At 39.1% G+C, this 13,426-nt stretch overlaps 1 protein-coding gene across 5 annotated transcripts in view; it reads left to right on the forward strand.

Annotated features, from left to right (window-relative positions):
• The window catches only part of EFHC1 (EF-hand domain containing 1), a 72,859-nt gene that overhangs the window by 17,427 nt on the left and 42,006 nt on the right, over window positions 1-13,426 (forward strand). For all 5 annotated transcript variants that reach the window (XR_010157467.1, XR_010157469.1, XR_010157468.1 and 2 more), the window contains 1 exon segment: window positions 905-1,192. Coding sequence is in view for 2 of the 5 variants with exons in the window: in XM_016954670.4 (XP_016810159.1) it covers window positions 905-1,192 (288 nt within the window). In the remaining 3 variants the exon portion in view is untranslated.

Raw genomic sequence — 13,426 nt, forward strand, 5'->3', positions numbered from 1 at the left:
ATACACATTGTGAGTATTTAAAGCAGATGTCAGCAAACTTTTTCTGTAAAGGGGCAGTTAGCATATATTTTGGCCATTGCAGTGGTTTTAGCCTGCGTAGTCTGCCACAACAAAATACCACAGATTGAGTGGTTTAAATAATAGAATTTATTTTCTCACAGTTCTGGAGGTTGGAGGTCCAAGATCAAGGTGCCAGCTGGTTTGAATTCTGGTGAGGGCTCTCTTCCTGGCTTGCATACAGCGGTCTTCTTGCTATGTCTTCATGTGGCCTTACCTTGGTGTGTACATGTGGGAGTTAGGGGAGGGAAGTAACTCTCTTTCTCTTCTTCTCTTCTAAGGCCACCAGTTCTATGGGATTAGACTTAAAGGTGGCATACCTCTATCCTTAAGATCTGGTTTAACCTTAATTACCTCCTAAGGATCCTGTCTCCAAATATAGTCACATTGAGGGTTAGGGGTTCAACATATGAATTTTGGGGATGAGGGGGACACAATTTAGTCTGTGTATCTCTGTCACAACTATTCCAACTCTTCCCTTGTAATGGGAGAGCAGCTGTTAACAAAAAAGCATAAATTATTTACATAATTATTTGTGGATTGAAAATTTAAATTTTTATAATTTCCATGTGTTATGAAACATTTTTAAAAATTTTTTAAACCACTTAAATATGTAAAACCCATTCTTACCTTGCAGGTCATAAAAAAAACAGGTGGCAGGTTAGATTTGTCCCATGGACTATAGTTTGCAGTATCTGTAGTTTTAGAGTATCAAGATTTACAGGATAGGAGTGATGAGTGTTAAAATCTCCCTGTGTGGTTCTGTTTTCAGGAAGGTACTTGATATTTTTCAGATGACTATGACAAGCTAATAGTACACCATTTCTCCTTTCCTTGCATGTTATAGGTACTGAAATTTGATGCCTATTTCCAAGAAGATGTTCCTATGTCAACTGAGGAACAGTATAGGATCCGTCAAGTGAACATTTACTATTATCTAGAAGATGACAGCATGTCTGTCATAGAGCCTGTTGTAGAAAATTCTGGAATCCTTCAAGGCAAGTTAATAAAACGCCAGCGGCTAGCCAAGAATGACCGGGGTGACCATTACCATTGGAAAGACCTAAATCGAGGAATAAACATCACAATTTATGGCAAAACTTTCCGCGTTGTTGACTGTGACCAATTCACACAGGTATGGCATATATTTTTGAAAGTTGTGGGGTCTGAGGCATCATTCTAATTTATAGAAGGATACATTTCATTTATTAGGGTAAGGGGAGGACATTGGTAATCTGTCCTGCATGAATTATTATGATTGGCTAGGTATTTGCATGTGTGTATGTGCTAATATGTGCCAACACTAGTAGTAACATAATTTTTTCAGAATGATATTAATACTTATTCACTCAAAATCAAACTCTCATCATAGCTGAATAATTTGGTAAGAAACCAGGTTAAAATGGCAGTTCAAACAGGGAGTAGGGGAATAGCATCCCTGCTGGGATGGAAGTATGGAAGAGGGATTAAACATTTTAAGTGTGAGTTTACAAAAATAGCACTACTTCTATTAGCAGATATGAGCCTAAAATTTTTTGTGTAGCTCATATATTTTTGGTAAATGATACTTGCTATATTCTAGGAAAGCTTACCATCTAAAGAATTTCTGAAATGAAACCATTTTTAAATGAAAAAACCTCTTCTATATGTAAAAAGTCCTCTACTTTCTTTATTTCGTAAGTTTGGATTTTTTAATACAAAGGAAACTTTTCTTAAAGTTACATGCATAGAGGATATAGATGGCCTTTCTTTACTACAAAGTGTAGGAATTAGGAAGTCAATTCCAAATTTGTCTTACTTAAAAAAATATTTCTAGCAGCAAAGATATAGTTTCTGAAGTATTTTATGTCCTTATTCCAGGATACCTAGTGCCATATGTGACTAATTTTTACCATGCACTGAGCTCCTATGAATCCATTATTGTTTTCATTTAGTAGTTTGTTTCACAGATATTTATTTGCATGCCTGCTTTGTTCCATGCACTGTTCTAGGTGCCAGATGTTTTCAGGAAGGTACTTGATATTTTTCAGATGACTATGACAAGCTAATAGTGCACCATTTCTCCTTTCCTTGCATGTTACAGGTACTTGCCCCTATAGAGGTTCCAATCTTGTTGGAGGAGATAAACAATAGCAAATAAATAGATTGGTTATATGTCAGATGATGATAACAGCAACGGAGGAAAATAAAGCTGAGTAAAGGGAATGGAAGTTGAGGGGCTCTTTATAGAGGCGGATCAGAGAATGCCTCAGTGATAAGATGACATATGAATAGAGGCCTGAAGGAAGTAAAGAAAGGAGCCATGGCATCAGTGCCATTCCAAAGCAGTAGAGAAAAATAGCTTCAAAAGTAGAGGTGCTAGACCATCTTTGAGATATTCTCCCGTTCCAACATATTTTTATCTCTTTGCTTTTTAGGTGTCTGAGGTCTTATATATCATAGGCAGTTTCACAATTGTACCAACAGTGAGAAATGATAAAATGTTATCTAAACATAAATGTATTAAGAATTATTTTTACAGTTGTGTTTTCATAACAATTATTTTTACAGTTGTGTTTTTATGGGCAATTTGAACATTTGCAAGTTAATCACTGAGCGTTTGACCTAATCTATTTATAGTCGGTTCTCATTATTCACAGTAATTAGGACTATAAAGTCACCACAAACACTGAATTAGTGAATACTGAACCACTGGTCTTAGAGGAAATATAGGGTTAGGTTCCCACTAATCTCTGGCCACATTTTTGTCAACTGATCAATACATAAGTTTGATTTATGTATGTTTCTGTTTAAAGACACCTTATTTAATATATACGGTTGATTCATTAATATTAAACTCACACCCAACAGCACTATAACTCACGTCTGAACAAAGCTTATCTAAGACATGCATTTTCTCCATGAGGTGTGTTACAGCCTTCTTGTGCTTAGGAACACTAAATAGCACTTCGGCACTAGGCACTGGGACCCTTTAAACAGCAAAATCACCAACAAAAAAACACAAAAATGCAAAAAATCTGGCACCTTCATGTATATGTATATGTATGTGTATATGTATCACATTTTCTTTTTCCAGTTTACCATTGATGGGCATTCAGGTTGATTCCATGTCTTTGCTATTGTGAATAGTGCTGCGATGAACATACTTGCGGATATGTCTTTATGGCAGAATGATTTATATTCCTTTGGGTATATACCCAATAATGAGATTCCTAGGTCAAATGGTAGTTCTGTTTTCAGGTCTTTTAGGAATCACCACACTGCTTTCTACAATGGTTGAACTAATTTATACTCTCATCACCAGTGTATAAACATTTCTTTTTCTCCACAACCTTGACAGCACCTGTTATTTTTTTACTTTTTAATAATAGCCATTCTGACTGGTGTGAGATGATATTTCATTGTGGTTTTGATTTGCATTTCTCTAATGATAGTGATGTTGAGCTTTTTTTTCATATGCTTATTGGCCATGTGTATGTCTTCTTTTGAGAAGTGTCTGTTCATGTCCTTTGCCCACTTTTTAATGGGGTTCTTTGCTTTTTTTCTTGTAAATTAAAGTTTCTTATAGATGGTGCATATTGGACCTTTGTCAGATGCATAGTTTGCAAATATTTCTTTCCCATTCTTTAGATTGTCTTTTTACTCTGTTGATGCTTTCTTTTGCTCTGCAGAAGCTCTTACGTTTAATTAGATACCATTTGTCAATTTTTGCTTTTGTTTTTATTGCTTTTGGTGTCTTTGTCATGAAATCTTTGCCCATTCCTATGTTTAGAGTAGTGTTGCCTTGGTTGTCTTCCAGGGTGTTTATAGTTTTGGGTTTTACATTTAAGTCTTTTATCTATCTTGAGTTGATTTTTATATCTGGTGTAAGATATATGGCTAGCATATGGCTAGCAGGTTATCCCAGCACCTTTCCCCATTGCTTATTTTTGTCAACTTTGTTGAAGATCACATAATTATAGGTGTGTAGCCTTATTTCTGAGCTCCCTATTCTATTCCATTGGTCTATGTGTCTGTTTTTGTACCAGTACCGTACTGTTTTGGTTACTGTAGCCCTGTAGTATAGTTTGAAGGCAGGTAACATGATGCCTCCAGCTTTGTTCTTTTGCTTAGAATTGCCTTGACTATTCAGGCTCTTTTTGGGTACCATTGAATTTTAAAGTATTTTTTTCTAGTTCTGTGAAGAGTGTCACTGGCAATTTGATAGGAATAGCATTGAATCTGTACATTGCTTTGGGCAGTATGGTGACTGTAAAGATATTGATTTTTCGTATCCATGAGCATGTAATGTTTTTTCATTTGCTTGTGTTATCTCTGATTTCCTTAAGCAGTGTTTTGTAATTCTCATTGTAGAGATCTTTCATCTCCCTGGTTAGCTGTATTCCTAGGTATTTTATTCTTTTTGTGACAGTTGTAAATGGGATTGTGTTCCTGATTTTACTCTCAGCTTGGCTGTTGTTGGTGTATAGGAGTGCTAGTGATTTTTTAATGTTGATTTTGTGTCCTAAAATTTTGCTGAAGTTGTTTATTAACTTAAGGAGTTTTTGGGATGAGGCTCTGGAGTTTTCTAGATATAGAATCATGTTGTCTCCAAACAGGGATAGTTTGACTTTCTCTCTTCCTACTTGGATGTCCTTCATTTCTTTCTCTTGACTGATTGTTCTGGCCAAGACTTCCAATATTGTCTTGGATAGAAGTTGTGAAAGAGGGCATCCTTTTCTTGTGTCAAGTTTTCAAGAGGAATGCTTCCAGCTTTTCCCTGTTCAATATAATGTTGGCTGTGGGTTTTTCATAGATGGCTCTGGTTATTTTGAGGTGTGTTCCTTTAATACCTAGTTTATTTATTTATTTATTTTATTATTATACTTTAAGATATGGGGTACATGCGCACGACATGCAGGTTTGTTGCATATGTATACATGTGCCATGTTGGTGTGCTGTACCCGTTAACTTGTCATTTAATTAGGTATATCTCCTAGTGGTATCCCTCCCCACGCCCCCCACCCTATGACAGGCCCCAGTGTGTGATGTTCCCCACCCTGTGTCCAAGTGTTCTCATTGTTCAATTCCCACCTATGAGTGAGAATATGCAGTGTTTGGTTTTCTGTCCTTGCGATAGTTTGCTCAGAATGATGGTTTCCAGCTTCATCCATGTCCCTACAAAGGACATGAACTCATCATTTTTTATGGCTGCATAGTATTCCATGGTGTATATGTGCCACATTTTCTTAATCCAGTCTATCATTGTTGGACATTTGGGTTGGTTCCAAGTCTTTGCTATTGTGAATAGTGCCACAATAAACATATGCGTGCATGTGACTTTATAGCAGCATGATTTATAATCCTTTGGGTATATGCCCAGTAATTGGATGGCTGGGTCATATGGTATTTCTTGTTCTGGATCCTTGAGGAATCACCACACTGTCTTCCACAATGGTTGAATTAGTTTACACTCCCACCAACAGTGTAAAAGCATTCCTATTTCTCCACATCCTCTCCAGCACCTGTTGTTTCCTGACTTTTTAATGATCTCCATGCTAACTGGCATGAGATGGTATCATTGTGGTTTTGATTTGCATTTCTCTGATGGCCAGTGATGATGAGCATTTTTTCACGTGTTTTTTGGCTGCATAAATGTCTTCTTTTGAGAAGTGTCTGTTCGTATCCTTTGCCCACTTTTTGATGGGGTTGTTTGATTTTTTCTTGTAAATTTGTTTAAGTTCTTTGTAGATTCTGGATATTAGCCCTTTGTCAGATGGGTAGATTGTAAAAATTTTCTCCCATTCTGTAGGTTGCCTGTTCACTCAGATGGTAGTTTCTTTTGCTGTGCAGAAGCTCTTTAGTTTAATTAGATCCCATTTGTCAATTTTGGCTTTTGTTGCCATTGCTTTTGGTGTTTTAGTCATGAAGTCCTTGCCCATGCCTATGTCCTGAATGGTATTGCCTAGGTTTTCTTCTAGGGTTTTTATGGTTTTAGGTCTAACATTTAAGTCTTTAATCCATCTTGAATTAATTTTTGTATAAGGTGTAAGGAAGGGATCCAGTTTCAGCTTTCTACATATGGCTAGCCAGTTTTCCCAGCACCATTTATTAAATAGGGAATCCTTTCCCCATTGCTTGTTTTTCTCAGATTTGTCAAAGATCAGATGGTTGTAGATGTGTGGTATTATTTCCAAGGGCTCTGTTCTGTTCCATTGGTCTATATCTCTGTTTTGATACAAGTACCATGTTGTTTTGGTTACTGTAGCCTTGTACTATAGTTTGAAGTCAGGTAGCATGATGCCTCCAGCTTTGTTCTTTTGGCTTAGGATTGTCTTGGCAATGCGGACTCTTTTTTGGTTCCATATGAACTTTAAAGTAGTTTTTTCCAATTCTGTGAAGAAAGTCATTGGTAGCTTGATGGGGATGGCATTGAGTCTATAAATTACCTTGGGCAGTATGGCCATTTTCACAATATTGATTCTTCCTACCCATGAGTATGGAATGTTCTTCCATTTGTTTGTGTCCTCTTTTATTTCCTTGAGCAGTGGTTTGTAGTTCTCCTTGAAGAGGTCCTTCATGTCCCTTGTAAGTTGGATTCCTAAGTATTTTATTCTCTTTGAAGCAATTGTGAATGGGAGTTCACTCATGATTTGGCTCTCTGTTTGTCTGCTATTGGTGTATAAGAATGCTTGTGATTTTCGCACATTGATTTTGTATCCTGAGACTTTGCTGAAGTTGCTTATCAGCTTAAGGAGATTTTGGGCTGAGAGGATAGGGTTTTCTAAATATACAATCATGTCATCTGCAAACAGGAACAATTTGACTTCCTCTTTTCCTAATTGAATACCCTTTATTTCTTTCTCTTGCCTGATTGCCCTGGCCAGAACTTCCAACACTCTGTTGAATAGGAGTGGTGAGAGAGGGCATCCCTGTCTTGTGCCAGTTTTCAAACGGAATGCTTCCAGTTTTTGCCCATTCAGTATGATATTGGCTGTGGGTTTGTCATAAATAGCTCTTATTATTTTGAGATATGTCCCATCAATACCTAGTTTATTGAGAGGTTTTAGCATGAAGGACTGTTGAATTTTGTCAAAGGCCTTTTCTGCATCTATTGAGATAATCACGTGGTTTTTGTCTTTGGTTCTGTTTATGTGATGGATTCCATTTATTGATTTGTGTATGTTGAACCAGCCTTGCATCCAAGGGATGAAGCCAACTTGATCGTGGTGGATAGGCTTTTTGATGTGCTGCTGGATTCGGTTTGCCAGTATTTTATGGAGGATTTTTGCATCGATGTTTATCAGGGATATTGGTCTAAAATTCTCTTTTTTTGTTGCATCTCTGCCAGGTTTTGGTATCAGGATGATGTTGGCCTCATAAAATGAATTAGGGAGGATTCCCTCTTTTTCTTTTGATTGGAATAGTTTCAGAAAGAATGGTACTAGCTCCTCTTTGTACCTCTGGTAGAATTCGGGTGTGAATCTGTCTGGTCCTGGACTGTTTTTGGTTAGTAGGCTATTAATTATTGCCTCAATTTCAGAACCTGTTATTGGTCTATTCAGGGATTCAACTTCTTCCCGGTTTAGTGTTGGGAGGGTGTGTGTGTCCAGGAATTTATCCATTTCCTCTAGATTTTCCAGTTTTTTTTTTTTTTTTTTTTTTTTGTGTAGAGGTGTTTATAGTATTCTCTGATGGTAGGTTGTATTTCTGTGGGATCGATGGTGATATCCCCTTTATCATTTTTTATTGCATCTATTTGATTCTTCTCTCTTTTCTTCTTTATTAGTCTTGCTAGCGGTCTATCAGTTTTGTTGATCTTTTCAAAAAACCAGCTCCTGGATTCATTGATTTTGTTTTGTTTTGTTTTTTAATTAATTAATTAATTTTTTTTTATTATTATACTTTAAGTTTTAGGGTACATGTGTACATTGTGCAGGTTAGTTACATACGTATACATGTGCCATGCTGGTGTGCTGCACCCACTAACTCGTCATCTAGCATTAGGTATATCTCCCAATGCTATCCCTCCCCCCTCCCCCTACCCCACAGCAGTCCCCAGAGTGTGATGTTCCCCTTCCTGTGTCCATGTGATCTCATTGGGATTCATTGATTTTTTGAAGGGTTTTTTGTGTCTCTATCTCCTTCAGTTCTGCTCTGTTCTTAGTTATTTCTTGCCTTCTGCTAGCTTTTGAATGTGTTTGCTCTTGCTTCTCTGGTTCTTTTAATTGTGATGTTAGGGTGTCAATTTTAGATCTTACCTGCTTTCTCTTGTGGGCATTTAGTGCTATAAATTTCCTTCTACACACTGCTTTAAATGTGTCCCAGAGATTCTGGTATGTTGTGTCTTTGTTCTCATTGGTTTCAAAGAACATCTTTATTTCTGCCTTCATTTTGTCATGTACCCAGTAGTCATTCAGGAGCAGGTTGTTCAGTTTCCATGTAGTTGAGTGGTTTTGAGTGAGTTTCTTAATCCTGAGTTCTAGTTTGATTGCACTGTGGTCTGAGAGACAGTTTTATATAATTTCTGTTCTTTTACATTTGCTGAGGAGTGCTTTACTTCCAACTGTGTGGTCAATTTTGGAATAAGTGCAATGTGGTGCTGAGAAGAATGTATATTCTGTTGATATGGGGTGGAGAGTTCTGTAGATGTCTATTAGGTCTGCTTGGGGCAGAGCTGAGTTAAATTCCTGGTTATCCTTATTAACTTTCTGTCTCGTTGATCTGTCTAATGTTGACAGTGGGGTGTTAAAGTCTCCCATTATTATTGTGTGGGAGTCTAAGTCTCTTTGTACGTCACTAAGGACTTGCTTTATGAATCTGGGTGCTCCTGTATTGGGTGCAGATATATTTAGGATAGTTAGTTCTTCTTGTTGAATTGATCCCTTTACCATTATGTAACGGCCTTCTTTGTCTCTTTTGATCTTTCTTGGTTTAAAGTCTGTTTTATCAGAGACTAGGATTGCAACCCCTGCTTTTTTTTTGTTTTCCATTTGCTTGGTAGATCTTCTGCCATCCGTTTATTTTGAGCCTGTGTGTGTCTCTGCACGTCAGATGGGTCTCCTGAATACAGCACACTGATGGGTCTTGAGTCTTTATCCAATTTGCCAGTCTGTGTCTTTTAATTGGAGCATTTAGTCCATTTACATTTAAGGTTAATATTGTTAAGTGTGAATTTGATCCTGTCATTATGATGTTAGATGGTTATTTTGCTCATTAGTTGATGCAGTTTCTTCCTAGCATTGATGGTTTTTACAATTTGGCATGTTTTTGCAGTGGCTGGTACCGGTTGTTCCTTTCCATGTTTAGTGCTTCCTTCAGGAGCTCTTTTAGGGCAGGTCTGGTGGTGACAAAATCTCTCAGCATTTGTTTGTCTATAAAGGATTTTATTTCTTCTTCACTTATGAAGCTTAGTTTGGCTGGATATGAAATTCTGGGTTGAAAATTCTTTTCTTTAAGAATGTTGATTATTGGCCCCCACTCTCTTCTGGCTTGTAGAGTTTCTGCCGAGAGATCCGCTGTTGGTCTGAACGGCTTCACTTTGTGGGTAACCTGACCTTTCTCTCTGGCTGCCCTTAACCTTTTTTTCCTTCATTTCAACTTTGGTGAATCTGACAATTATGTGCCTTGGAGTTGCTATTCTCTAGGAGTATCTTTGTGGCGTTCTCTGTATTTCCTGAATTTGAATGTTAGCCTGCCTCACTAGTTTGGGGAAGTTCTCTTGGATAATATCCTGCAGAGTGTTTTCCAACTTGGTTACATTCTCCCCATCACTTTCAGGTACACCAGTCAGACGTAGATTTGGTCTTTTCACATAGTTCCATATTTCTTGGAGGCTTTGTTCATTTCTTTTTACTCTTTTTCCTCTAAACTTCTCTTCTCACTTCATTTCATTCATTTGATCTTCAATCACTGATACCCTTTCTTCCACTTGATCTAATCGGCTACTGAAGCTTGTGCATGCATCACATAGTTCTCATGCCATGGTTTTCAGCTCCATCAGGTCATGTAAGGACTTTTCTACACTGTTTATTCTAGTTAGCCATTCGTCTAATCTTTTTTTCAAGGTTTTTAGCTTCTTTGCGATGGGTTTGAACATCCTCCTTTAGCTCGGAGAAGTTTGTTATTACTGATTGTCTGAAGCCTTTTTCTCTCAACTCATCAAAGTCATTCTGCATCCAGCTTTGTTCCATTGCTGGTGAGGAGCTGCGTTCCTTTGGAGGAGAAGAGGCACTCTGATTTTTAGAATTTTCAGCTTTTCTGCTCTGGTTTCTCCCCATGTTTGTGGTTTTATCTACCTTTGGTCTTTTATGATGGTGACGTACAGATAGGTTTTTGGTGTGGATGTCCTTTCTGTTTGTTAGTTTTCCTACTAACAGTCAGGACCCTCAGCTGCAGGTCTGTTGGAGTTTGCTGGAGGTCCACTTCAGACTCTGTTTGCCTGGGTATCACCAGTGGAGGCTGCAGAACAGTGAATATTGCTGAACAGCAGATGTTGCTGCCTGATCCTTCCTCTGGAAGCTTCGTCTCAGAGGGGCACCTGGCTGTATGAGGTGTCAGTTGGCCCCTACTGGGAGGTGTCTCCCAGTTAGGCTACTCGGGGGTCAGGGACCCACTTGAGGAGGCAGTCTGTCCGTTCTCAGATCTCAAACTTGGTGCCGGGAGAACCACTACTCTCTTCAAAGCTGTCAGACAGGGACGTTTAAGTCTGCAGAAGTTTCTGCTGCCTTTTGTTCAGCTATGCCCTGCCCCCAGAGGTGGAGTCTACAGAGGCAGGCAGGCCTCCTTGAGGTGCCATGGGCTCCACCCAGTTCGAGCTTCCCAGCTGCTTTTTTTACCTGCTCAAGCCTCAGCAATGGCGGATGCCCCTCCACCAGCCTTGCTGCCACCTTGCAGTTCGATCTCAGGCTGCTGTGCTAGCAGTGAGAGAGGCTCTGTGGGTGTGGGACCCTCCGAGCCATGTGTGGGATATAATCTCCTGGTGTGCCATTTGCTAAGGCCATTGGAAAAGCGCAGTATTAGGGTGGGAGTGTGCTGTTTTTCCAGATACTGTCTGTCACAGCTTCCCTTTGCTAGGAAAGGGAATTCCCCGACCCCTTGTGCTTCCCAGATGAGGCAATGCCCTGCCCTGCTCCATGGGCTGTACCCACTGTCTGACAAACCCCAGTGAGATTAACCCAGTACCTCAGTTGGTAATGCAGAAATCACCCGTCTTCTGCGTTGCTCACGCTGGGATCTTCAGACTGGAGCTGTTCCTGTTCGGCCATCTTGGAACCTCTCCTACCTAGTTTATTGAGAGTTTTTCTCATTAAGGGATATTGAATTTTACCCAAAGTCTTTTATATAGCTATTGAGATAATTATGTGGTTTCTGTCTCTAGTTTTGTTTATGTGATGAATCACATTTATTGATTTGTGTATGTTGAACCAACTTTGCATGCTGGAAATGAAGCCTACTTGATTGTGGTGGATTACCTTTTTGATGTGCTTCTGAATTCAGTTTGCAGATATTTTATTGAGGATATTTGCATTGATGTTCATCAAATATATTGGCCTGAAGTTTTCTTTTTCTGTTGTGTCTCTGCCAGGTTTTGGTATCAGAATGATGCTGGCCTCATAGAATGAGTTAGGGAGGAATCCCTCCTCCTCAACTTTTTGGAATATTTTCTGTAGGAACAGTACCAGCTCTTGGCCAGGTGCGGTGGCTCACGCCTGTAATCCCAACACTTTGGGAGGCTGAGGTGGGTGGATCATGAGGTCGGGAGATCGAGACCATCCTGGCTAACACAGTGAAACCCCATCTCTACTAAAAATACAAAAAGTTAGCCAGGCGTGGTGGCAGGCGCCTGTAGTCCCAGCTACTCGGGGGGCTGAGGTAGGAGAATGGCGTGAACCCAGGAGACAGAGCTTGCAATGAGCCGAGATTGTGCCACTGCACTCCAGTCTGGGCGACAGAGCAAGACTCCATCTCAAAAAAAAAAAAAAAAAAAATAGTACCAGCTCTTCTTTGTATATCTGGTAGAATTCAGCTGTGAATCCCTCTGGCCCTGGGCCTTTTTTTGTTCATAGGCTATTGATTACTGATTCATTTTCAGAGCTTGTTATCAGTCTGTTCAGTGAATCAGTTTCTTCCTAGTTCAGTCTTGGGTGAGTGTATGTGTCCAGGAATTTATCCATCTCTTCTAGGTTTTCTAGTGTTGTGCATACAAGTGTTCATAATATTCTCTGATGGTTGCTTATAATTCTGTGGGGTCAGTGGTAACATCCCCTTTGTTGTTTCTAATTGTGTTTATTTAGATCTTCTCTATTCTACATTAGCCTAGCTAGTGGCCTATCTTTTTAATAAAAACCAACTCCTGGATTCATTGATCTTTTGAATGGTTTTTTGTGTCTTGATTTCCTTCAGTTCAGCTCTGATTTTGGTTATTCCTTGTTTTCTGCTAGCTTTGAGGTTGATTTGCTCTTGCTTCTGTAGTTCTTTCAGTTGTGATATTAGGTTGTTAATTTGAGATGTAACTTTTTGACATGGGCATTTAGTGCTATAAATTTCCATCTTAATACTGCCTTAGCTGTGTCCCAGAGATTCTGGTATGTCGTATCTTTGTTCCATTACTTTCAAAGAAATTCTTGATTTCTGCCTTAATTTCATTACTTACCCAAAAGTCATTCAGGAGCAGGTTGTTTAATGTCCATGTAATTGCATGGTTTTGAGTGGTTTTTTTAGTTTTGAATTCTATTTTTATTATGCTGTCATCTGGGAGTGTGTTTGCTATGATTTTGGTTCTTTTTTTTTTTTTTTTTTTTTTTTTTTTTTTTTTGAGACGGAGTCTCGCTCTGTCGCCCAGGCTGGAGTGCAGTGGCGCGATCTCGGCTCACTGCAAGCTCCGCCTCCCGGGTTCACGCCATTCTCCTGCCTCAGCCTCCCGAGTAGCTGGGACTACAGGCGCCCGCTACCACGCCCGGCTAATTTTTTGTATTTTTAGTAGAGACGGGGTTTCACCGTGTTAGCCAGGATGGTCTCGATCTCCTGACCTCGTGATTTTGGTTCTTTTGCATTTCCTGAGAATTGTTTTCTGTTTGATTATGTGGTCAATTTCAGAATATGTGCCATGTGGTGATGAGAATAATGTATACTCTGTTGTTTTTGGGTGGAAGGTTCTGTAGAGGTAGGTCAGATCCATTTGGTCCAATGTTGAGTTAGGTCCTGAATATCTTTGTTAATTTTCTGCCTCAATGATCTGTTTAATACTGTCAGGGAAGTTTTAAAGTCTCCCACTGCTATTGTATGGGAGTCCAAGTCTCATTGTAGATATCTAAGAACTTGCTTTATGAATCTGGGTGTTCCTGTATTGGGTGCATATGTATTTAGCATAGTTAGGTTTTTTTGTTGA

Source organism: Pan troglodytes, chromosome 5, assembly GCF_028858775.2.
Source record: "Pan troglodytes isolate AG18354 chromosome 5, NHGRI_mPanTro3-v2.0_pri, whole genome shotgun sequence".
In the NCBI taxonomy this organism is placed as follows: domain Eukaryota; kingdom Metazoa; phylum Chordata; class Mammalia; order Primates; family Hominidae; genus Pan; species Pan troglodytes.